The sequence below is a fragment of the Mchenga conophoros genome, linkage group LG18 (assembly GCF_057382185.1).
Source record: "Mchenga conophoros isolate Kocher_MC1m ecotype Shallow Benthic linkage group LG18, M_conophoros_male_GT1.1, whole genome shotgun sequence".
NCBI classification, from domain to species: Eukaryota; Metazoa; Chordata; class Actinopteri; order Cichliformes; family Cichlidae; genus Mchenga; species Mchenga conophoros.
In genome coordinates, this window is record NC_140543.1 from 7,790,955 (window position 1) to 7,817,822 (window position 26,868).

The window sequence follows — 26,868 nt, forward strand, 5'->3', positions numbered from 1 at the left end:
GTCATTTAAAAATATTGTTTTTTCCTCAGAAGTTAAAATGCTGCTTTTAATCCAGTTTATGTGTTTTAAGTCATTCATTGAGTGTTTTCACTTTAAAGGGAGGATAAATAGATAATTCATACTCGTCTTTTATACTAATCTTTTTTGGGGAAAGGCTGAAACGAGGTCTCAGGGTGTTTCATTCACAATTTAGCATTTCTCAGAAACTGAGTGCTTTCGAAACCACATAGCCTGTCTTTCACTTGCAGTGTACATTATTTATCAAACTAGAAGTGCTGCTCAAATCATCTGGCTATACTCGGGCCAGTCACAGATCTCCTTAGATGTTTCGTACCCATTCACATTTTAAAAAATATAGACTACAGACAGCTTCTTAAATAGCTTTATTCAGCTTTATGCATTGAAAGTTGAAATTCAACAGTTCTACTAAGAGTGACATATATTTGGATATAACTTTGAATATAACCTTAGTGCATTTCCCATAAAATCAAATGTGACCATTTCAGCTTATGGCCTGTACCATTTACTCTGTAGTGTTATGCATCCCTATTGTTTCAAGGGACGTACGACACAGTGCAAATAGCAGAGGAAGGTGTGCAGTGGTGAAGTGTCAGCTCACGTGTTGTTACTAATAAAGAAAAAAGATGTCTTTATTCCTAGAGAGGCAGCGAGTAAAGGGAAGACAACAAAGTGTGATCCATAAAGTTGACGTGAGGAGTGACCGCCTTTGTTTGCAGCATTTCTTCAGGATTGATAAAGGATAAATGTAGTGAATGAGAGGCTTCTGTTGTTGCTCCTATTATTTTGTTTTCTGTAGACATTTTTCTGTCAGCCACGCAGCGTCTTTTCCACGGAGATCAGAGTCAGACAAGACGGGATCGCACGCTCTCTCTAATCCCCTCTCGTGCCTTAATGCAACAGAAATGTGTCATTGCTGAGCTGTCACCAACATCCTTTTGTTCACACAGCAAATTAGCCCATTTGCTTGCTCTTCCCTTACGGCTTTGCCTCCTACAATGGCCATTGTGTAAGGTATCGTTGTCAGGTTTCTGCTGTCTGTGCGAGACTGAAAGTGCTTATTTCAACAACAAGGGCGGCGTAGTCGGCCCCACTCTCCTATTCCCTTGGTATTCGGTTAAGTATCAGTGTCTTTTAAGACAAGCATTACTTTGCAGAGAGTGGGATAATGTACTTTTTATTCCCTAAGTGGTATGGAAAGCATGGGATACTGGAGAAAAATGTTAGATTAAATGGGAATCTGCTGTTTAGCTACCGTTAAAGTCAAGAGGATTGCTTTCGGATGCATATTTAACCTCTCACACTTGAATTGCACAACACTTTCTTAATGGTGAAATCAAATCTCCTCAAACCACAGTTAAAACCTGTATTTGAATAGCGCACCGTCACGTCTCGTATCACAAGGTTTGTTTCGTTGTGAGGGGAAAAAATGCCAGACGAGCGTTGATGTATTTCAGCAGAAGTAGTTTCGTCTTTTTACTTGTAAATTAAATCATTACAGTGGGGGAGGGAAAAAGAGTAGACTGTTTGGCACCCACTGGTTTTTGTATGGAAACAATGCGTTTGTTGTTTGGCGATTTGATATTGTGTAACGTATAATTAGGTTTGAAGCCTGTGGGGGGAGATTAGTTCACACAGCACGAATGAAATCCTGGCCAATAAAAGCTGATGTTGTCTGAAATATCTCTTGGCTCTCTCTTAGTGAACTGTAGGATTCGGGGGGGGGGGGGGGGATTGCAGAATTGCACCCCAAACATGTGAAAGTGTCAAACACCTTGTTGTTGCTTTAAGTTAAGTTATAGTGTAGATGAAAGGTTTAGGGGTGTGTTATAAGAGGTGCACTGGCTTACTGAAGTAGCTCATTTGTATTTTCTCTCTTTTTTTCGTGTTCATGTTTTCCTTTCAATATCTTCTCGACTTTCATCCATGCAGGTAAGTCGTTCTCCCTTCTTTAAACCGTTGTTCCAGTTCACCTGTAAATCCTCTGAATCTTCCCACAACAGTCCACTGAAACCTGCTGCATGCGGGATTCAGTTTACATTAGAAGTTCTGTCAAAAACATCATCCTCATACTGCGCTTTGTCTGATACAGTGTGCTAGTTTGTGGGGAATTTATGCAAAAGGAAACACTGAAAGTTGGGCCACTTTCGGAACAACACCTGGAGCAGCAAGTTATGGCTGCACACTTATTAAAAAGTAATGCGCTTCATCTTGCAGGCTTGTAAAATAAATAAAATCCGTATAACAATCTATTTTAGAAGAAATAAAGTTTCCCACTTGGCTCCCTCAAGTAGATTTGCACAGTTCTCAGAAAAATGTATGGGGTTTTTAAATAGATCAGTGACGCGAACAGACAGTGTGACTCACATTGAGCTATAATATATTAACTTGGATCCTTTGTCAGAAACCCAGATTTTTATAAATCCAAGCTTGTGACTAGTGCCGCTCCCAGAACAGTGGGATAAATATGTAGAGTGAAAATACTCTACATATGTACATATAAATGTACATATACATAAGAATAAAAGCTAGTAGCAGTATGCTAAGCTTTGTTTCGTTTATTTCTTTTTTTTAACTTGATGCTTTTTGCCGCACAGGGTCAAATATTACTTGAAAGCTTCGGCTGACGTCACAAAGATCCAATAAAGGTGATCTTGGACGTCGGTGGCCATGACACAGTGGCCTTATTTTAGAGCAGGGGTATGCAACTTCAGGCCTGGAGTGCCGGTGCCCTGCAGGTTTTAGATATCACCCTGCGTCAACACACCTGAATCAAATGATTATGTCATTACCAGGCCTCTGGAAAACCTCAACACATGTTAAGGAGGTCATTTAGTCATTAAAATCAGCTGCGTTGGCTCAAGGACGCATCTAAAACCTGCGTTGCCTACCCCTGTTTTAGAGGGTGGACAAAAGTTTGGATGTACTTTTTTTCCCTGTTGCTTTCAGTTGTTTGTAGTTATGTTTTACTTTCACTCACTTGTTCGGTTTATTTACCAAAATTAAAGGAAACCAACTCAGCATATGGCCAGTCATAACACTAAACCTGCCTGTGGGAAGGAGGCGCTTACTCAGTGTGTTTAAGTGCAACCGCAAGGAGTTGGGAGTCAGGTGGGCTAAACTATTACCTAAACCCTGTACATTGTAGCATCAAAACCAAGGAATGTATTGTGTGTTTATTATCGACACACCCGGCAGTAAGTAAACTGGGTGACTTGAGAAGAATTGGAAATAAAATGTCGTAGAGCAGAGATAACCTTTAAAAGACACAGAACCTGATTCTGTAATGCGCTCAGGGTGAAGAAGGTGAAACTAATCAAAGTCACACTCTTAATTAAATCCGGATTTTGTTGGGCAGACATAGAAACTAATAGATAGACAAAGAAGAGCCCTTTCTCCTCCCACCTGAGTGGAGTCTGACTGGCCTAATCCCAGCCCAGGTCTGCTCAGGAGTCTCCGGGGTGCAGGGGGATCTGCCGAAGCTCTCAATCTTATTGATTTGTGTCATTCCGTCCCAGCTGCGACTTTGATGTGACAGTTTCATTTGAGCTCTGCTTATGGAGCCTTTAATTAGATTTCAGTGCTGGGGCTCCTCTCCTGAGGATGGAGGTGGTGAAAGGCAAAGAGATTTGATGATGGGTTTGGGGAGGTGTATGTGTGTGAGAAAGAGAGATGAGGAAACTTCGGGTTCTTTTAAGGTAAGAGTTAACTTCTGCGTTGGTGTGTATGCAGGTTAGAACTCATAAATTTGCACAGAGTTAACTTGTGGGGGTGTGTGTTTCCTCCTGAGAGTGAGTGTGGGTGTAAGAGATAGACTCGAGGAAAACCTTGACGTCTGCGCTACCTCGGCCTGGATTAAAGCCTAAACTCGCAGGGCTAATACCACTGCACCTCAAATCCACTGGCTCTTACCTCTGACTTAGCAGAAGCACTTCAAATCTCAAGTGGACTATCTGTGGTAATGGGAAAGCTGCCGCAGCCTGAAATATTCTCTATGCAAACTTTAGGTGTCCCATTGTCAACAGTGGTCATAAAAGCAGTTAGACTGACCCAGAAAGGCCTCCCAAGTGAAATAAAGGTTGAAGCAGTCACTGAGTTGGAGGCTTCTGGCCCTTTTTATGAGCTTTAAGTTGAATTCAGACCAAAGCATGCACGTTTTATAACACACCTAGTATTCATAATACGATGCGATATACAATACTATAATACAATTCAGCTGATAATTTATAATTGAAGTTGCTTCTACCTTTACTGACTGGCTCAATAGGTAAAGTGTTTTAAAAACAAGCACAAAACATGTAACTTATATTTAACTGTTAGTATTTAAGCAATCAAATAAGACGATTAACTGACAAATAAAAACTGTCATGAAACTAGGGCTGTTCGATATAAAGATATATATCAGATATAGATATATATCATTTCATCTTACGCTATCATTTGTTTCGCGGTGTCGCAAAATAAACTGTTTACGGGAATATTTTTTTCATCGTTTTGATCCTCGCTGCAGTGTTTATATTAATTTCTCAAAGTTCTCTCTTCCTCTTATATTTAAAATAACCACACTATGGACGGACAAGCGGCTGTTTTACGTGCTGTCGTTAGCAACAACGACGGTAAACCCAGCGTGTGGCTCCACCGTCCGCTCGTTTATTTTCCACAAACCTTTCACAATAAAGCTGAAGATCCTGTTGAGGTTTTTCAAAATAAACTGAAATGATGACAAAATACATTATTCTCAAACATCAAATTTCAGAATATGCATCAAACAAATTACCTCAAATAAAAACACGAGTTTTTACAGTCACCACGTGGATGCAGGCGCAGAGAATACCAGCATGGCCAGTGAAGATGAGAGGTTCACAGAATGTACAGAAAATGTAAAATTTAAGTTATATGTATCGTTGTCTGGACGATAAATGTCTTATGTCGGGATATGAGATTTTGGTCATATCGCACAGCCCTACATGAAATATATTCATTTTATATAGTATTACTTCAGTTGGTCCAGAACAGAATCTGCAGGACTTTTCTTCATTTTGCTCGCAGCCTGCACTGTGCTGTGGACTGAGCACTTACCCACTCACAGTTGTACCTTTCTTTTAGCTTAAACAGCTTCTAAGAAATGCAGTTTTCAGGAAGAAGTAGATGGGAAATATCAAGAGTGCACAAAATCCTTCGAACCCGCCGGAGCCAGTTGCATATGCATCAAGGCTAATCTAGTGTGATCACCACCTTGGAGACACTTAGTTATGTTAGTCCTGTTCTTCTGTAATGGCACTAATCACTGTAATTTGAGCAAATTGACAAAGCGAAGATGATTCATATAAGGTCACGGTATTATTTATGTATTAATGACCAGCGAATTCCCTTACAAACGCACACAAAAATGAGGTTGTGTGTGTGTTGGGGGTTGCTAAGGGGCTGTGGGGGTCTCGGGTCTCAGATGAGTGTTAATCCCAGCAGAGTTTATCCTCTCCTATTTCAGTTGTAATATTTCCTAATCCAAATAAGGAGCTTGCGTAATGAAACCATATGAGATGTAATTACTATCAAATGGAGTCAGGTTTTCTGAAAGCATCAGCACAACTATAATTTCTCATTAAACGACCGTCACTCCCGAGGTGCTCCCTTGGCCCTCAATTACAGCAAGGCTTACGAGACCTCCGCCTGGCTGGAGAACGGCTGCATATGTGGGTCAGTCTTACATCTTGAGGTTTCAAATCCTTGGACAGACATATGTGCGCATAAAGTCGCAGATGCCGTCTAATGACAGGCACGCAGTTTGAAAGTATCCCTAAATCCTCCATAACACAAAGTGTTTCTGCAGATTTTTTAAGGGCACTAACATGTTTAGTATTAGCACTTTCATTCCCACCGGGGCTGCTCTTATACAGATCTGGACTTTATTTATGATGGGTTACTGCCCACACAGCTCAGGGGTAATAGTTGTTCTGCAAATATTCTTTTAATGATGTCTTCAGAGATTATATTGGTGTAGTTCTTGGAATTCTACCATGTAGTACTTGCAGGCTTTATGAACAACAGTATGTGTAAGTGTAGCAGAGTGCAACAAATATATTTCTCCATGGACTTGGAGAACAGGTTTGGGGTAAAGTAGCCTGTGTAGGAGCAGGTTAGAAGAAAAGGTGCTCATCCAGTCCAGTGTCTCATTACGAAAGGGTCCAGGGTCGTCCTCCAAGTTAACACACTCATTTAAAAAATAGCGAGTTGGGTTGTGTCTGTACAGTGTAGCGAGGAATGCTCAGAGCTCTACATTGGAGAGACCAAACAGCCACTTCATAAACGCACGGCACAGCATAGAAGAGCCACCTCCATGGGACAAGACTCGGCAGTCCATCTGCATCTAAAGTACAAAGGTCACTTTTTTGAGGACGCCAATGTTCACATTTTGGACAGAGAAGACAGGTGGTTTGAAAGAAGAGTGAAAGAAGCCATCTATGTCCACTGTGAGCGACCATCTTTGAACAGAGGCGATGGTTTATGAAACCAACTGTCTGCCATCTATAATCCAGTTTTGAGATCCCTTCCCAGACTTCTTAACGCCCACTCACATCCTGGGCCTTTTGAACTCAGGAAATCAAATGGGGTGGGGCTAGGTTTCACAGCGGGTTCACCTGAAACCTTGGCTGATTGTGACCTACACCCATTTTCACACCTTGGCTCGTGTGATTAGGTAGAGGATCGTTAAGGGGTTCATGACCCCCTTGAGGGACACTCCCCTAGGATTTAAATCTGGGACTCTCCACCTAGAACTGAAGATGCTTCTCAGATGAGAGGTGAAACGTCTTCAAGAACTTAAAGTCCAGACGCTTTTCTTTCTAAGCTCTTTAGATTGAGTTGGGTTGCTCCAATTTAATCTACCAGTCTTTTATTAGGAAGGCAACATCAGGCTCAACTTTGAGATTGCTTTCTTAGCTTTGTAAAATACAATGTAACAAATAAATATGCCCAGGAATATCATTATACTGTACAATATGTGCAAGTACAGTAGTGCAACACAGCAGCACAGTCTTGTAGTCTTTTAGCGACTGAGTGCAAACACAGGCAAACATGAAGAACATCAGTTTAATTTACAGGCACTGCTGTCATTAATATAAATGGTTCTTTGAGCTAATGCAGAGCTCCTTTTGTTCATTTATTTATCATAATGTTTGAAGTTGTAGAGCCTTTTGATTAAATCTCATGAAGCAAAAGAAAATATTACAATGCTTTTTCACAGCACTGTAAATGAAAACTGAACCAAGATAACCCTTACCCTCTGTGTTTTCGTTATTGATGTAATTTGTTTGCACTGGACTCATTTCGGCTCAGTGGGAGTCATTAGGCTGATGCATACTGATGGTCATGCTAGTTTCTTTCCCCCCTATTCTCACTAGTGCACCTTCTCACATGGGTGAATGTAATTTTTACCATATTTGCAGTAAAAACTCCCCCCAAAAATCTTACACCGACCAGAAAGAGAGAAAGCAGACAACTAGGGAAGAATTGTCGTTGAAGCTTTTCAGTATTAGACTGCGGTTTTCTGTTAAGCAGAAAATTATTGCAAACATAACATTAAAAAGAGTTCGGACCTCTCCTTTGTGTTTGAGATTTTGGAGCATTTTTACTGCAGATATCTGGAAAAATGTGTGGCCTGCTAGGTGCAGCATGCACAAGAAGTTTACTCTGGTTTTTCAGTGATACTCTGGTATTGCATTTATTGCAGGTGCGTGTGTGTGTGCTTAGGGACCGTGCACGGATTCACATTGATAAACAAGCTAGCTCCAGTGTTGGCTGATGATGTGGCATTTCAACCTCTCATCCAAATATGGACAGCCCCCAAAAACAATATTTACAAGACTCTAATGCGTGTTCATCAGAAATAGTTGTAGCCCCATTAGTGTGTTAGCTTTATGTGTGAACAAGTAATTTCCTTTGCTCCTGCCATGCGATGTGTTTGGACTTCTCTTTAGGCTTTTAAAACTTGAAAGGTCTCTTATAAAGTATATGCTTAATACAGGCAATAGAGTCTGTCTTTTTTTTTCTTTTTTCCAAGTGTGTGTGTGTCTCTTCAACGTCCTTTCTGCCATTCAATCTCCCATCAACCCCCCCTCTTTTTCCTCCCCCTGCCTCCCATCACTTCCCACCTTCTTTACCTCAGCTGATTTATTGCTAAAAAAAAGAGTGGGTTCCCTTTCGCTGATGGCTGTTTCATTGTGCAACAGAAAATGCCCCACCACTCGAGCCAGCGTGAGGCTTGCCAGCTGTGTTGCTGCAATCTCTTTCTCTCTCACACACTCACACGCTGATTTCGCTCATGCTACACTAACACTTCTCCCAGCACCACTTGTCCAGGCCAAGGGAGTGACAGAATAATTCCCGGCAAAGAGAGAAAGGAAGCTGTCCAGTTCGCTGTGTTCTGAGCATCTCAGCCAGGCTCTGTGAAGAAACAGCTTAGTTTAAAGTACCGTCGGCTCCATCGTGAGAGCTTGTGCTATTTCCGACGAGTCTTTCTCATGGACGATTGGTCTCGCCTCTTTCCTCCTTTCACCCACTTCCTCTTCATTCTTCTGCTAACCCCATCATCTCCTTGCTCCTTGTCCTTTTCTTATCTATTCCTTCCTTTTTCTTCCTTTTCTCCCCTCTATAGCTTCTTCCATCCAAACGTATTCTTTTTTTCTTTCCTCACACTTCTCTTTCTTTGTGTTTTGCATCTACATTTTTACATCTTATGCAGCCATTTTTTTTTTTACCCCCTTTTTAAAAAAACTAATTAAAAAAAAAAAAACCTTTGTTGTACCTGAGTCACCTAGGGCTGTGCAATATGACCAAAATCTCATATCCCGATATAAGACATCTATCGTCCCGATAACGATATAAATCACAAAAATGTAACATTTTCTGTGAATCTCAGGCAGCTCGACTTGCGTGAAGTGTTTCCAGCTGTGCGTCATGTAGCTGGAGTCGAGTGTTTTAACCGATGCATGAAGCGATACATTTTTAGACATAAGTTGTAGCAGCCGCCGTTTTCTTTGTGAGTATTTGTTACACGGAAAAGCCTGTTCTAACGTTTGAGTCTAAGGTTTATTTTTTAGCACCTGGCGGCTCTTTTTTTACTTCTCATCCTTAAATAATCTGCTCTTTCAGTGATTCAGTTTATTTTGAAAAGTCTCAACAGGATCTTGAGCTTTATTGTGAAATGTTTATGTGGTACATAAACACGCGGACACGCAATGGTGTTACTGTCGTTGTTGCTAACGACAACGCATAAAAACAGGCGCTAGTCCGTCTGTAGTGTGGTTATATTAAATATAAGAGAAAGAGAGAACTTTAAGAAATTAATATAGCCACTACAGTGTCCATCAAAACGGTGAAAAAATATTGTCGTAAACAGTTTATTTTGCGACACCACGATACAAACGATAGTGTAAAATGAAATGATAGATGTTTTTATATCGTCATCCGATATATATCGTTATATTGAACAGCCCTAGAGTCACCTGTTTACTTCTCTTTTTTTCAGGACACATCCAGTAAGTGTGCTGTCTGTTTCTCATATTACGTAATGGGAGTAAAATGAATAACACGTTTGTTATCGTGAAATAGGCACATGGAGGAAAAGTAAGACCTTTGTTCTACACTTTACACATTTTTTTTTTTTTGTCAGCTAAAGGGGAAAAGCCGTTGTTTAAGTTGAAGAAATGTGTGTTTTCTCATGAAAATGGAAGCCATCACAGCAAAACATAAACAAGGAATGTCTATTAATGTCTTTCAAATTTGAATTTAGACCTTTTTATGTAATCTCAAAGTAGTTGTAAGTAAGTGTAAGTAACTGGTTGGCTGTAAGTGATTGGTGTTTTGATTTCTGTAGCCATAGTTCATGAGTTTTTAACCGAAGGTCCATCTGACAACCACTGTTCATGATGCCAAAAATGTGTATTCCCTGACCAGTTGGTTGCTCAAGGTTGCTTGGAGTCGTCGTGAAATTACTGCTAAAGCATCATCCAGGTGCTGCTAGAGACCTGTTGGTGATCCCTGCAACCACTGGTGTGTAAATATGTGCTATAAGTGTGGGAAAAGTGTCTACTCTACAACTGATTAACAAGTGGATGCTAGACGTTTGCTTACTAGGTGATAACAACAGCAAGCAAGTGGGATACTGTACAGTACCAAACACCTCCTTGGGGTTGCAAGTTGCTGTAGGGTGAGTGGAAGACGCCAACTTGTCTGTAAATATTTGCAAATTACTCACTAAGCAGTAATGAAACTGTGAAAAGTGCAACACAGGAAATGGACACCATTTGGTTTCAAAGTAAAATACACTCTTCTTAAAGCAAAGTTTTCACACAAGTGAGCGCCTTTCATGAAGATTTTTGGCGACTGTTGCAACCATCTAGCAACCAAAGCAATTGCAAGGACTGTGGCACTGAAACCTAAGATGACCTGTTAGCTTTATGAGTTTATGGTGAGAGCCACAGGTTCCTCCCAAGAGCTCTTATTTTCATGTAGATTGTCTTACTTAAAACACACCTATAAACGTAAACGTCCACACACAGACCTAGACTCAGTATCGCCTGCTACGTGTTCCCTACTAAGTACTGATTACCTCTATGGAAAACGGGTAATTAAAGCTAAATGGCTAAATATAGCCCTAAGTGTGATTAACAGTGATAGCATGTGATGTATGGTGCTCATTAGTTTGCTAGCTTTCAACCCAGAACCCAGAACCAGCTTATCTACGCACGCACGCACGCGCGCACACACATACACACGCACACACACACCCCGTTGTGTGGCCGTTCAATTAAAGGAGTCCCCGTTTGCTTTTCAGCCTCATCTTTATCTCCTTATCTCTCTGTTTGATGGCAGGAGTGGTGATCAATACAGGACGTAAAGTGTGTCGGTGCCATCTCCGTCAGATCAGGTTTCACAAGGATATGTTAGGCTGGGGTGTGCTCGGTTCAGGCTTGGTTTTCTACTTGTTATTTAGTCTAACGTGAGTTCCAAAAATTTATGTTGAGCTTAAAAATGGAGTGACCTTTCCTTTAGGCTCACAAAGGTAAGAGCTAAAACGATCAGTCGTGGTTACTTTACAAATATACAACTGGTTCACCAGATACAGTGCACAATATATCAGTGAGCATTGCTGAGCAGACTAACCGATTTTCCTTGTGCTATTTTGTATATTTTCTTTTAGCCAGCAGCACTGGCTTGTCTGGGTTGTTTACTCTGGTAACTGAAATGATAGAGACGGATCACCACACAGTTCGGCCCTGAAGCTGCTGTGTGAAAAACTGTCCATAGCTCACAAGGTTTATTCTGCAGAAACGGCCTCCGAGCTCGGTACAACTGTGTGGGGATTTCATATCAGAAAACATGATTTCAAGATCCAAAACCTTTTAGTCCTGGACAGCTGATTTTAAAAAAAGTAGGCCAGTTTGGGTAAGAATGTTAGTGGGGACTGAATGTTTAGATATCTAACAACTGAATTTATGTATATATTTGTTACAAAATGATTTTAAGTTTGAAGAAGTGGTCAGGGCTAGTTTGTACTTCCAGTAATATTGAAATAGAAGGAACTCCTCCTGCAGTCTGTAGTTTACAGTGAACACCAGAATCTGCCTGCTGTTAGTGTATATACACCAAACTTGTCAGAGTGGTGGTGCAGCCTTACTCTGGGGTCCTCTCACAGTTCTAAGACATGAATGTTAAGGAGTTGGTGATTCTAAATTGGCTAAGTGTGAATACAACGTATATAAAGCAGTCAATGACATGAGTGATAAGTTGATGATGATGGAGATTATTTTGTTTTTAGAGCGGGCAGCCTCAATGAGAAACGAAGCTGTGCTCATGCCGATAGATGTATTTTGCTCTACCCACCAAACCAGAGGATATTTAACTCTTACAGAGGTTTCAGTAATGGGTTCAGCGTGCAGTATCAGGTTTTTGGCCATAGGAAATGGTCTGTGTGTTTCTATTCACTTGGATTTTTTTTCTTTCTTTTTTTGTGCTGTATCAACATCTATCAGCTTTCAGCAGCTTAAATTAAACACACTTCTCACCCAGCTGAAAGACTGTCCGCACTCTGTGTTGTTGTTTTTTTTAAAGCTCAGATATCCAGAATAGTCAGTTTAGTTGTCGCAGGTAAGTGAATGAGCAGATGGGGCTCAGTTGAGAACAAGGCTTCTCTAATTTGACAAGAGAAGATGAGCCTGAAATAAAACTCCACGGTGGGAGTCGATAGAAAAAATCTTTTATTTCATATAACCAGATTTAAATGATTGTAAAAGAATAATACATCAAATAATTGAGTCATAAATAACTAGTTTGTAGGTATTCATTAAGTAATTACTGAAATGAATTTGGAGGGGCAATACGTTTTCACCAAAGTGATTTAAATACAGCAATAAAGAACACTGACTGGTACGGCAGCAGCATCACTGCAGCCACACTGTTTCTCCTCTGAGGTTTGACTAATGGATGGACTGTCCTCTCCAGCAGCCTGGCTAAAATGTCTAAGCCATATTAGTGGAGAGAATGGGAGGTTTAAACCTGAGCCTTTGGAGAAGCCTTACGTGGGTCACCTGCTTCTATACCTGCTTGGCTTCTATAAACAACAGCATTTCAGTCAGGTTGAGGTCTGGACATGACTGGGTCATTGCAACACCTTGATTCTTTCCTTTTTCACCATCACTGTGCTTGATGGTTGGTATTAGGTGTTTGTGCTGATATGTTCTTTGGTGTTTTGCCAAACATGACACTGTGCATGATGTCCATGCACCTTGACTTTGGTCTTGTCTGTCCAAAGAATACTGTTCCATAACGCCATAACCTTTCCAAACAAGCCATGAACTTTAATATTTTACGTGCTAACCGAGGCCTGCAGAGTCTGAGTTGTAGCTCTTGAGTTTTTTTCCAGTTTATCTGAGTATCTCACAGTCTGCCAATGGGGTGAATTTGCCAATCCAGGGATAATTAGCAACTGTCTTAAGTGTTTTTCACATGTGGATAATGGACTCCAAATTGTTTGGAAATGGCCTTATGATCCTTCCCTGATTGATGGGCAGCAACAATTGTTTCATTGTTGTTAATGTCTTTCCTCCTTGCCATTAAACCTCAATGCTTCAGATCAGATCAGAAGACAAATGTCTTCCAAAACCTGTCTTCAAGTTTATATTTAAGAAAAGAAATCAAAGATAAAAGTATATGGCTATGCAAAGTAAATATTTTGCAAGTACTGTTTCCGTACATGTGGCTTGAGTTGAGTAAAAAGCGGTGTACTAGGGGAGTATCTTTCAGGGAATACGAGTCACAGCTCAGCCCTGCTCTCATTTTGGAGAATGAATTACCTTCAGTGCCTCGCTCCCTCACTCCCTCCTGGCTCTGCCTGATTGCCGTTTTCATTTGTCCGTTTGGCCTCGACTCAGGCTGTACACTGCTTTCCCCCCACATGTTTTCTATTGTCTGGATTAAAGTGAAATGGATAGTAGGTCATCAGTGTGACTGGGATTGTTTCACACTGGTCTGAGCTGTCCCCAGTTCTATTACACAGTAATCCTAAATGTGTGCTTTCTCACAAATGAATGTGTTTTTGTGTCAGATTGAGTTTTGAATGAGAAACTGAATGAACGAAACGGCACGAAGGTGTTTTTTGGAGTGGATGTTTGAAAGGTTTGGGAAGGTTGGCTCGCACCTGGTCAGTGTCGGGTCTCCTTCCCCTGTGTTTAATACATCTCCTTCTCCCTTTGTGTGTTTTTTGTGAAACTCATTGAGGTCAAGGTTACTGCGTGCTCTGCCTGAGCTCACCCAGTCTCTGTGGGAGTTTGGGGTTGCATTGCTCGTCTGGCAACCTCAGCTAATCTTAGTCACATCAGTCACACATCCAAACCACTGCCCCTTTGGCTTGTGCTGCTCAGATTAACACTTTTCCACAAAGACTAATTGTTGCAACACTCTTTTCTGAGTACAAAAATGAGTCAAATTAAATTAAAAAGCAAGAGAAAGTTTTAAACAATCAGACATCTTGAACTTTACGCTATTTTACGCAGACTTAAGTAATTAAGGATTGCACACTGTCGAGAAAACAAAGTAAAAGTATGTAGGGAAAAGTGGCGTTTGTGGGCAGTAAACGTGTTTCGTATTTGTTTCGTTCATAGTGCACGCTTCGAATCTGCTTTACAAAACTTCCTCTAGTCTCAGGGAGCTCTTCTCCAGTGATTTCCCACAAAGTCTTAAATTTGTGTTTCTGAACCTTGTAGATGTGAGTGGATTAGAGTGATATCTGGTGACTGTGAAGGAGTGTTTCAGAATAACTAAACACTTTTATATCCAGCACTTCTTGCATTAACTGCATTGTGAAGTTAATGCAAGAATCTAGTAGTGGCTCTGAATACACATTTAATGCTCCAAGGACAGCGATGTGTTGAAAGGGAAGCTTTAGAAAAGCAAGTGTACTCTGATGTCAGTTATGACGTTTTTAATAGAAATATATATTTTTGGAGGATAGATTTATTACACACAAAGTGAGATAGGACTCATTGTGATACATGAGACTTTCCACTGTGTTTTAATTGGAGGATGTCGTCCCTGCGTTGATGCACTATTCCTCAGCGGTCCTTGTTGAAAGAGCTACAGAAGCTACGTTAGGAGTCTCAGGAGGTTGTAGTTGAGGAAGGCCATCATTTGTGTCGTGTGTGGGAGCTTTGAACAAACCGGAATTGGTTAGGTTTAGACACTATGAGCAGCTTGGTGTTTATATGTGATGCCAAGAGGTTCGTTTATGTGCACCCGTACGTGACAAGTTAGAAGTGACAGGCTCCTCTGTATATTGCCCTAAACTGATTAGTCAGGCACAGATGCTAGATACTAATCAAATTTCAGTTTTGCCAATGATTTTTGCTTCTAGCTATTACAAAAACAACATTTTTGTGAGCTTTCTGCCAACAGTATGTATTTGGGGAAAGTAATCTAACATTTTTTATTCTGTGAACCCATAATGATAATAAAGGATTCTTATTCTTATTCTTAACAAGGTCACCTGATTTACTTTTAGCAGCTTGGAACAGCTAACTCTTTGTCGCTCCGTGACTACTGTACAGTTCCCCTGGCACATCCCATCTGCATCCACAGACATCCTGTGGCGAAGGCAGACCGAACGGCATTTGCCTTTCCGAGACCATCAAATACATCTCATAATCGGGGCCTAACTCCCTACCAGATTCCCCACCATCGTCATCCCCATTTTCACTCAGTTCTCCCTATTTTCAGTATTTAATGTCCTGGGAAATAAGACTGTCTTTACTGTTCCAGTTGGTTCTAAAGGTCTCGGATTCATACCAGAGGCTGTGTTTTAAGCCACATGCTTTTCCTTTTTTTAATAAAAGCTGAGGAAAATACCATATATCCTACCAGATATGTGATAATGTACCTTTTTATATGACCTCGCCGTACAGCTTTCCACCACCAGCTACATTAAAAACTTTCACGAACCTCTCAGTTTACAAGTCAAACGTCTTCTTTCCCTACTTTTGATAAATTGCTCTCGCCGCCTTCATGTATATGTTACTGATGTAGCAGAAACCATGTAACCATAACTCTTGTCACAGCGTTTTCACCTTTTTTAGGGTTCTAAAGAAAGACATAATGTACAGTCGGTTTCCTGCTTTTACCTAATGAACCTGTCAAGAGTCGTGTTCCTCCTGTTTCCCAAACCTCAGATTTCATGAGTGAAAGAAATGGATGTAATGACAAAATAAGTATGTGCTTCATTTTTAAATATTTAAAGTAAATATCTATTTTCAAATAAGAAATGATCTAAAGTTCATCTTTTATCATACTGTCATCTGAGGTTTTAAGTTGCAACCATTCTTTAAAACTGATGGTGTGTCTCGTCTTTTCCCGCATCGCTAGATATCTCATTTTGAAACTAAACTCCTCTCATAAATACTGTGGTATACTGACCCAGGAGTAACATTGGTCACTGCCTGTCTGCACCGTGTGGGTTTTGGCTCTGGCTAGCTGATGGTGAGGGCTTTGATGGCTGTTGCTTTTGGGAAAAGGCCTGTTGCAACCTCGCACTTTCGACATAAAGTGTGTAACCAAGAAAATTTGTTCCAGGCTGCTGTTTCTTGACCTGAGAGGAGAGTCGGGACGACATGCTTTGGATTACACAGCTGTGTAGGTGAAAGTTTAGCGGTTACTTCCTTCATTTTGCTGACGTTGTCCTTTTTGCCCTCTTACTTCCTGGTCTGAAACTGGTATAGTGCAAGCCAAAGAACTGAAAGGTTTTGATTCCCAGAATCAGGGTAATCTTTGATGGCGAAGAATAACTAAAAAGAAACGTTTGAGCTCTTTGATTTTGGCTTGAAATAGCCTTCTACCAATATTTATATCTGAAAAATTTCAATTCCTTTCATACGTTATTACATTTTTAGTCTTTAGCTTCATTCTGGACTGTCAGTGCACCAAACCAGCAGAACATAAACGCAAACTGGGACCTGTGAAAGTAGATAACAATCTAAGATACCAGTGTCTGCTTGTAATTTGACGAGCAGTGCCCATGCATTAGAGAGTTAACACATAAAGAGAGAATTTGTTAAAATGAAAATCACTAATAATAAAAATAATCAGTTTTATCACCATTTTTAATCCTGTCTTTCATTTATAATTTCAGTGACACATTTGGTATCGTGTCAGGATCCAACGTCTCGTCATTTGCAGTGTGTATGACAAGCATAATTTCCCCTCTGCTCAAATAATCAGTCGAGCTCACTTTCGTTTTATGCGTCTGCGTTTATTGATATATACAGTTTAGATTAAATAAATCTTATGAAAGAACAGAGGATATGCAATGTGGAGCTTGACATGAGGGAAAATGCGGTCTGTTGATGTAATATAATTCTGTGTGAAACTGTAATGACTTGACGTTATTTTATGTGACGGGGGAATAAATCAAACGCTCGATAGATGGAGGCTCAACTTGGAAAGATTTATGTTTTGGAGTTGATAGCCAGAACTAAGGCAAGTGTAACTTTTGGACGGTCACACCGCAAAAGCCTGGGGAATTTCGATGAAATAAAAATGGGCAATTGCTGATGTGGCACAAGCGGTGACTGCGTCTTGCTAAATTCAATCCTCTCCCCAACACACATCCGTGAGGATTAATTCCCCTTTGAGAAACCTCTGGTTTCCTCTCTCTGGCCCCGCTGCCAGCATATTGTTCTAGCCAGAGTTATGATGATGATTTACGAGCTGAAAGTGACTGCTGAAAAGTGGGCTGACTCACACTTTCCACTGTAATTTGCTCTTCAGTAATTGTTAGTTTTTGAGTATATAAAGGAATCTAAGTGCAAGAAAGGGGATACAAGTTGATAAAAGTATCGAAGGACAGCGTTTGGCAAATCTGCTTAACACATATTATCTCATTGTTATTGTGATTTTACAGTGTGTAAATAAAGTTGGATTAAACTGATTCACCTGAATTAGTTCATAACTGCTCTAGTATTCCATGCTGTGATTTCTACAGTTGCACACAAGTTTCCCTGAGAATTTACTGTTGCTGTGTTAGCCACAGTACTGCTATATTTTTGCTATGTGACATCAATCTGTGCTTTAAAAAGGGATTTACAGAATGAAGAGAGAGTTGCATCTTTTTCCAACATTTCAGAGGCTTTACTTAAATTATGTTAGGGAGGCAGTACAGCCCGTCAGCAAATTATGTTTTTATTGGACTTGTTTTAGAGAACCAGCCGGTTCTCAGTCGGAAAAGGGTGGAGTGCCCACTCCGGGTCGGGGATGAGTTCCTGCCACAAGTGGAGGAGTTCAAGTATCTCGGGGTCTTGTTCGCGAGTGATGGGAGAAGGGAGCCGGAGATCGACAGACGGATTGGGGCTGCAGCTGCAGTAATGCGGACGCTGCACCGGTCCGTCGTGGTGAAGAGGGAGCTGAGTGTAAAAGCGAAGCTCTCAATTTACCGGTCGATCTATGTCCCTACCCTCACCTATGGCCACGAGCTGTGGGTAGTGACCGAAAGAACGAGATCGCGGATACAAGCGGCGGAAATGAGCTTCCTCCGAAGGGTGGCTGGCCTCTCCCTTAGAGATAGGGTGAGAAGTTCGGCCATCCAGGAGGGGCTCAGAGTAGAGCAGCTGCTGCTCCACATCGAAAGGAGCCAGCTGAGGTGGTTCGGGCATCTGACAAGGATGCCCCCCGGGTGCCTCCTGGGTGAGGTGTTCCAGGCATGTCCCACCGGGAGGAGGCCCCGGGGCAGACCCAGGACACGCTGGAGAGATTATATCTCTCGGCTGGCCTGGGAACGCCTTGGTATTCCCCCGGACAAGCTGGAGGAGGTGGCTGGGGAGAGGGAGGTCTGGGCCTCTTTGCTTAGGCTGCTGCCCCCGCGACCCGGCCCCGGACAAAGCGGATGAGGATGGATGGATGGATGGATGGATGTTTTAGAGAAAATTGTTCCAAAATACCTCTTTGCTAACTCTTAACTGTCATCTGCTTGGGTTTTTTGGTTTTTGATTGATTGATTTGTTTATTTATTGTTTGTTCATATGAAGACCAGAATCAGCCATTTTTTCCACCTGGCATACACCCATTGTTGCTAACATGATCCAGCTTATGACAAGTGTGACCGCCATGTGTAATATTCCTGACTTGCTAGGTGCTATTTTCTGGTTGTCGTAGCTCTAGCAGTCTGTGTACAAACTTAGTCTATATCTAGGTCTGCTCTTTGTGTGTGTGTGTGTGTGTGTGTGTGTGTGTTGTAGGGCTGCCACAAACGATTATTTTGATAGTCGACTAGTCACCGATCATTTTTGCAATTAGTCGACTAATCAGATCATCATCCATTGGACGTAAAACGTACAGCTTATTGCACCAGCAGCATCTGCGCTTATATAACTATCATTAGCTTACAGCTTTAAGTGTTTAAAGTATGTGCTAACTAAAGATAAAGACAAGATGATAGTTTATTAAATTTTAATGAAATCTGCAGGTTGTTTCAGTGAAGTTTAATAAACTCCTTCCTATCTAAAATATAACAGGACACTGGAGTATATTCTCGAGCCTCTCACACTTCTGATAATCAGCTGTCTGCTTGACGTTTATTCAGCTGTGTAAAAACTATAACTTTAATCTCAGCCAAACCGATTTACTCAGGAACAAATAAAATACTAAAAAAAAGCCAAACAATAACATTTTTAAAGTTATCTAAGTGAGTTATATATGTTTAACCTGAGTAGCGAAAGACGGCGGTGGGTTTGAAAACGATTTGCCTGGAGTCCGGTGTTCTCACGGGCTCTAGTGAGCCTTGCCCCCGGCTCGCTATCGAGCTAGTGGGTAACAGACATCTCCGAAAACGTCGGAGCGCTTTTGAAAATATGTGGTGTCCTGATAAACTGAGCCGATATTTGAGGTTTACACAGTTTAACATATTTTCTCGCCTGAAAATATGTTAAACGTTTATTTTGTGACCCAGAAAGAATAATAAGAGTAATATTAAAACTAACTAGCTGCCGCCATTGTTGGAAACTGAGCTGGGCTGCGCTATGAATTCTGGGACACAGCTGCTTCTTCTTCTTCGGGGTTTAACGGCAGCTGGCATCCTTGTAGATGCAGTGCTGCCATCTTCTGTTTCAGTCCGTTATTACACTCTGAAATCCTACTACTTATTCCTGCGTCTTTTGTGATCTTACAAAGTTTCAAAGGACGCGTCGACTATTAAATCAGTCGTCGACGATTTTGATAGTCGACGTAATCGTGACTAGTCGACTAATCGTGGCAGCCCTAGTGTGTTGCAGTGTTTACTGTTAGCTCCATCTCTGATTTATTCTGCTCAGCTCAGTGGGCAAGAATATCAGCAGTGCATAGAAACCTCAGGTCAACTCGAGTTTTGCAGGTGTAATTGCAGAGCTATGCAGAAATGTAGCACATAATAAAGCCGGATGGATTGCAAATCATTTTCATTTGGATTTTATAATTACCATAAAAGTTCTTTCCTTTAATCTGAAGTCCTTTAGTTTCATATTTCTTTTGTTATTATTAGATTCTTAATAACACAAATGGCAAGTTACATAAAGGAAAAGTTGCAAATGTAGTTGTGTTTTCGATAAGTACTCTTACTTTGAAAGACAAGTGAAAAATACACATAGTGCCTTGCAAACAGCAGGTTACATATTTATTTTTGTTGTCGTCAACATATTGACACAGTTCCACAGACCAATCAACACCTAATTCTCACTCTACATCCTCTGTTTTTCTCAGAACCTTGCTAATTGGATGTCACCCTTGTGTTGTTGTGTGTGTGTGCGTGCGTGTGTGTGTGTGTGCCTGTGAGCGTGCGCTCCTATGCGTTTAAGCAGCTCTCTTGTGGCAGGGTCAGGGCTGTGCTTGTCAACAAACCTCAGCAATTAGCTTTGACTCGGGGCTGTTTCTTAGCTCGCAGACAACAATTCAAAACCTCCGACAGAAATAACACGTAACCTCGAGGGAGCATCTGTCAGTCACAACGCTGCCCTGTACTGCTGAAGCTACGGCATATTCACTTATTTAAAACCCATGTTTGGTCAGTTTCCAAGGGAAGTCTGGCAACAGCTGATGTTCCCTTTGACCTTATTCAGCGTGTAAAGTAATAGCAGCCAAAAGCCAAATCCACCGAGACACTGAAAGTCAACTCGGATTATAAGTAATGTATTTTTAATTTTTGTTTAAACATTTTTACTTTACTGTGCATTTTAGCGTTACGTATGACACTCGAGCGGAACATTAAGCTTGAAGTCTTGTGCTGCATTCAAATGATGGACATGTTAGTAGGAAATATGACATTCCAAACCACCAATCTTCTGCTCATATTGTTACGACTTAAATAATTCCACCCTTCCAAAGTTTGGCGCATGCCGCTTGCTGCAATCTGATACAAGCTTTTCATGGGAATGCAAATTAAGGCTTGAATGCATATTTTGGGGTTTAAAAAAATACTCTTGGGGACTTTTCTTGAACAGCATTTATTCCTGACAGTTCCTTCTGAAAGCTTGAGGCGCGTTTGCTAGTTAAGTGTTTTTTTTTAGCAGCTACACTCTTGCAACGTTTGTGTCTTATTGGTGTACCCCGCAGCAAGCGTTTGTTTTTGTACTGAAAAATGTTTATTACTATCTACTCATCTGCATATGGATGTATTCACTGTAAGCAAATGGTCCCGTACATGCGCAATTTGTATGCCGTGTAGAAAACAATGCAATGCAAATACTTCCAGTGACTGTTTCTGGGTTTCAATAATTTAAATTATGCGAAAAACTTTGAGGTCCCTGCAGGCTTTTTCAGGCGTCAAAGACTGGGAGCTTAATGCCATAGAATAATAATAATGCAGAAAAGCGTCAGGGATAATGGGCGAATGTGATTAACGATCTGTCCAAAATGGCTTTAGCGGCAGATATTTGTATGTCTCAACAGGTTTTATGATTGCTGCTGTTTTTTGTCAGATATCCCAGCGCTGTACGGCTTTTATTTTTGCAATGCTAATTGCTGCAGATTATTTCTACTTTGAGCGATATCAGGTAAGCTCAGCCTGAACACATTTTTAGTGCCCGCTGCAGCTGAACCGATTACCATGTAATAACAGCCACATGGGCTGAAAAAGCACATGGGGTTGAGAGCTCTTCTTCTGTGGTGCCCTCGGGGAGTAGCCCGGGGAGGCAGGGAGTTTGCTGACTCAGCCCTTGTGGCCTGAACTGAGCTTTAATGAGGGAGCAGCAGACTACACTCACAGGTTTATATAGATTTGTACACATAAAACACACAATTACAAACACACAGCACACACTCCCTTTTCTCATGAGTCTCACTAAAGCGCACACACGCTCGCACCTGAGCACACACACCTGTTTTACTTGTCAGTCCACTATTTTCACCTCTTCTCCTTTCTTTTCTGTCTTTATTGGCACTTTCATTACTTCTGCAGCGCACACATAGCCTCGCCCTTTGACCTTTGTAATCCTCATTAACGTGCGCTCACATTAGCCTCTGGCTGTAGCGAGCTGTAATTCGAAGTAAATGTGTTTGCGTTTATGTAAAGGGACTAATGGGGAAAAATGAGTGTTGAGGTCTGTAAATGTTTTTAAGTGTGTGTGTGTGTTTGTGTGTGTGCCCTGGAGAGTATGTTTCTCTCACCAGGGGAGCCTGTCCAGCAAGCTATAAAACTCCACAGCTCTCAGGCTAAATGTGGCTGAAATGAAGGTTTAATGTGCTGGAAAAATGGTCGTTGGATTTGAATGGTGTGTGTGTGTTTTAATGGATTCTGTGGGTGTCTTTGTGTCTCTAGATGTAATTGTGTGCATTTCTTTTTATTTGTCCGTGTGTGTGTGTGTGTGTGTGTGTGCGTGTGTGTGTGTGATTTAGAGAACTTGATGTGTTTTAATTTGCACTGTATGCAGCCTGAATGTCTTGAAGTGTTAATATTTTGTGCTTACAGTTTCTTTTCATCTTTAGTGTGATGAAGATGATGTTTGGACTTTGATGTTACTTGTGAGAATCATTGAAGCAATAGACGCACAACGACTCCACCATGGAATTGGTTTCATTTATTTTAGTCATACGTTACGTACAAATATACTACTTTTAAAAACAAATATACTACTTTTAAAAACAAATATACTACTTTTAAAAACAAATATACTACTTTTAAAAGAACCCTCCAGTCATTTTGTACCATACGTTCATAAACGGCGAGGTGTGACCCTTTAGTTCCCCGTCTATGCCCATATAAAAGTCAAAAACCGCATGGAATAGAAATTTGGCTGATCTTCTTTGGTCATTTCTCCAGTGGCGCCCCTCGACCTTGGTTTGAGTGGCGGCTGTTTTTTAAATCGCTGCTTGGATGTCCCGGTGTGACCACTTGCACTTGAGCGCTTGCGATGGACTCTTGTCATCGCTGATCAGAATTGGGTCAGTTTGACACTGAACTTCTCTCTTGGTTGCCCGTAGTGAAATTAGACCGTGTTTCTGCACGGTGTAAGATCAGAACTTCCTGAGATTAGTATAAAAGATTTTCTCCTCCGACTGCAGTCGAAGCGAGGCTTCTTATGTAGACACCTTCGCTTGTAGTGATTGTTTTGCTTTCATACTCCTGAGTGTTACCTTACTGATTAGCTCTAGCCCATGATATTAAAAGCAGTATTCATGATGCATATGCAACTAAAATTGTTGATTAAAGAACTGCTTGCTTCGAAGAAGTGAAATGCTTCTCCTTTTGAATTCCCTCCTCTTATAAATGTTAAACTGGCTTCATTTGAAACTCTTCCTCTAAGAGGAAAATCTATTTCTGACGCTAAATAAAATCGATAAACCTGGAAACCCTTATTACTGATCTTCAAAGAGCCCTTGCAAAAACATATCTTTATTTCACACACAGCATGGTATTTTTAAAATATATATATTTTCCTTGAGGTGAAATTAGTATGTTGTCTGTGACTAGCTGCTTTTGGTCAGTTTTTCTTTAAAGTTCAGGCGTTTCCTTTGGTTAGGATCATGTCAATAAACCCAGATAAAGTGAAGTGATGTCTTGAAGATGTTTGAGCGGTTGAGCACGTGTGCTAGTTTTGAATGTGGTTAATATTTTGTGCATTAGGGGCAAACCTTATCACAGTCGTGCTTCTGCATCAGATCTCACCTCGAGGGACGCTCGGATCACATCCCTCAAATTGGCACGTGTTGGATGGATTTTTCATTTTCTCCTCAGCTAACTGAAGCCAGCTGAGCACATACGCCGGCCTAGTGGGAGTCGCAGAGAGATGGCATGAATGTAATCTTTAATCTAATAAAGGGACTCTGCAGACGCTGGAATTAATCAGATCTGTGAGGTCTTTGAACATGAAGACGTGGAGTGAAAGACGAAGCTTTTTGAGTGGAGGGAGAATATGATTGGACATAATGAGTGTGTCTCTGTCATAGAATAAAATAGGGGGGGGGGGTCTAAATCACCTCAATTTTCCTTTGGACTTTATGTGCGGTCCCCGTGCATTTGAGCCGAGAAGGACCACCATGGCTTCTATTTATCTGTGCACATTTTCAGGGAAGCCACTTCTACATTTATAGAACACCAGCTATGATTTGGACTTCCTGATTACACCCAGTAGGACTGATTTTTGAGCCAGTGTGGTTCAGTTGGTGTTAATGCCTACCTTCAAAAATCACACAGTGTGCTGTGTTTTAATTATTCTTATTTGCCTCTTCCTGGATTAAATGGATTAAAATCAGATTTGCAGATAATGAAGTCTCTCCTTTCCCGTGTAGTTTTAAATATGGGGGGAAATGCATGAATGCTGCTTAATTTCAAGTCTGAGGGAAAATGAGTAGGTATTGCTACAAAAGAGTCGTTCATCATTATCATCTTCTTCTTTTTAGGTGTTTATCATTTTTTGTTTCCTGCCATTGCACCTTCTTTGTAATTGTTCTCTATATCCAGATTACAGCTAAGCATTGTCATTCCATAAAGTTAAAAATATATATATTTTTCCTGTGCCATATTACTTCGATACTGCGGTGTAACATTACGCTACATATTTCTGAAATCTGACCTTTTGTGCTCTCTCCTCTGTTTTTCCTTTTTCCTGCAGTTAATAGCTATATATGATGAACAGGAACCCCATCATGGCGGTGATGGCACCAGTGCCAGCTCCACAGGCACCCAGAGCCCCGACCTGTTTGCTGCAGACCTCAGCGCAGGCAGCGGAGCCTCTGCTTTCCAGCCTTACCAGGCCGCCAGCGAGATCGAGGTCACGCCTTCGGCCCTGCGCACCAGTAAGTCGCGAGACTGGAGAACACGCGTTTCTGGATCAAATACCATTAGGGTTATTAGCACAGGCATGCATTATTTTGACAGATGGATCATTACCCTAAAGATACAATCAGGAACTGCAACATTGGCTGATTAATATTTAATTCAGTTCGTCTTATATTCCTCACGTTATCATCTTCATTGGAGTCAAATGTCATCAACCACAGCAGTATAGAGAAAACACAACAAATCACCTTATCACGTCCCAGCCATACCGTCGCCCTGTTCATAAATTTTGTTAATTGGACAGGAGGTGCCTTTTTTTTTTTTTTTTTTTTTTTTTCAGACACAGATAGCCGTTTGATCCCCGGCCAAAGTGGCTAATTGGTTCTATTCGCTGCCTCCTAAATCAAATGTGACGCTGAGGCCATTCACCTCTGCAGTTTCGCTGGCCAAGTCACTTCTTCTACTGCAATTACTCTGAGTTTGGATGGGAAAGTGACTCGTGTAGGTGATTTGTCAATTCGGATCAAGCGAGATCTTTTGCACAGAAGCAAGCAAACATGTACACGCAAATATACAGAAAGACAACCGTCACCACCCGTCCATATTTTTATCAGACTACCTAAAGTGAAAGAAGTGTTCCTTCTATTTGTATTAGAATAATTAATAATTATGGTTTTATGGGCGCCAGTTTAGCTCAGTACGTTGAGCGGGCGACCACATGCCATGCAGCTGAGAGCAGCTGGCCCGGGTTAGTGTAGAGTCCTACCTGCAGCCCTTTGCCGCCAGTGTTGCCAACTTAGCGACTTTGTCGCTATATTTAGCGATTTTTCAGACCCCCTTAGCGACTTTTTTTTTCTAAAAAAGCGACTAGCGACAAATCTGGCGACTTTTTTCTGGTGTTATTGGAGACTTATTTATGACGACTTTTTGACGTGAAAGCGGGTATCGCTTTTACTCTCAACAAGCAGCGGGTGCTGCCGGGGGCACCTCACCCGTTCCAAAGCGCTCACGGGCGGAGGATAGTCCTCCCCCAGCTGCTATCAGGGCAGAAGATGTTCACACCTATGCGTCCGAACTGCAAATGAATCGCGCATGAGCGAAGCCGCTGCTCCCGCACTGACTGTAACGCAGTCAGTTCTTCTTTTACTGTTATGCTGTTTTGTGGATCAGGTTTAAAACTACTTATAAACACACACACACACAGTGTAACTCCACCAGAGCGCCTATTTCGGGCCACTTTTGCCGGTCCAAGCCCAGATAAAGGAGCAGGGTTGGAATTGTGACATTACAAAAAACAATAATTGCTAAAATAAATTTAATTTGTAGTTCTAAATAAATTCTAAATGCATTTAGGATGTTTTTTACTCACTTTATGTCTCTTCCCTGATGTTATTTCTCTCTCCAACAACGTAGGTTACAATTATATTAGCATGACCAATTATGCAAATTAGGCAGTGACGTCATTTAGCGACTTCTAGCAACTTTTAGGACAGCCAATAGCGATTTTCCTTACTGAGGAGTTGGCAACACTGTTTGCCGCATGTCTGCCCCTGCTTTCCTGTCCTCTCTTCACCGTCTATTGAATACAGTTGATATAAAAAAATATGGTTTTATTAATATAAAATTGAATAACAAAAATAGAGAAAATCATAAATTCAAAATATTTTTTTGGTCCAAAAGAAATGCGTCTAATTCATACCAAGGTTTTTGTTTTTTTTTTTGTTTTTTTTTTAATGAATAGGATGCAGACAAAAAGATATTAAAGTAAATCTATAGTTACAGACTGTATTAAAACAAATCGAAGGCTCATGTTTGCCTTTCTTTTTCTCTTTGTATTTATTTGTTTGTTGGTGCTGCGTTTTTGTGGTCTCTTTTGGAGGCGGGTAGTTGTCAGCTAATGCTAATGCTAGCTAGCTAGCTCAGTCTTATTTAAACAGAGAATTAGTGTGTTAGCATGTAGTGATCACAGCAGCACTGTAAAGTAGGCTCCTGCACTAAACTAGAAGTTTGATTAAGATTTTTCACTTTTAGCATAGAGCTTGTTTACCTCTAGACTGGATGTGTCG

The 26,868-nt window shown here is 41.0% G+C and overlaps 1 protein-coding gene across 9 annotated transcripts in view; it reads left to right on the forward strand.

Annotated features, from left to right (window-relative positions):
• The window catches only part of pard3ab (par-3 family cell polarity regulator alpha, b), a 243,793-nt gene that overhangs the window by 58,003 nt on the left and 158,922 nt on the right, over window positions 1-26,868 (forward strand). For all 9 annotated transcript variants that reach the window (XR_014889531.1, XM_085254762.1, XM_085254765.1 and 6 more), the window contains exon 3: window positions 24,636-24,819. Coding sequence is in view for 8 of the 9 variants with exons in the window: in XM_085254762.1 (XP_085110888.1) it covers window positions 24,636-24,819 (184 nt within the window). In the remaining variant the exon portion in view is untranslated. The remainder of the gene's footprint in view (window positions 1-24,635; window positions 24,820-26,868) is intronic.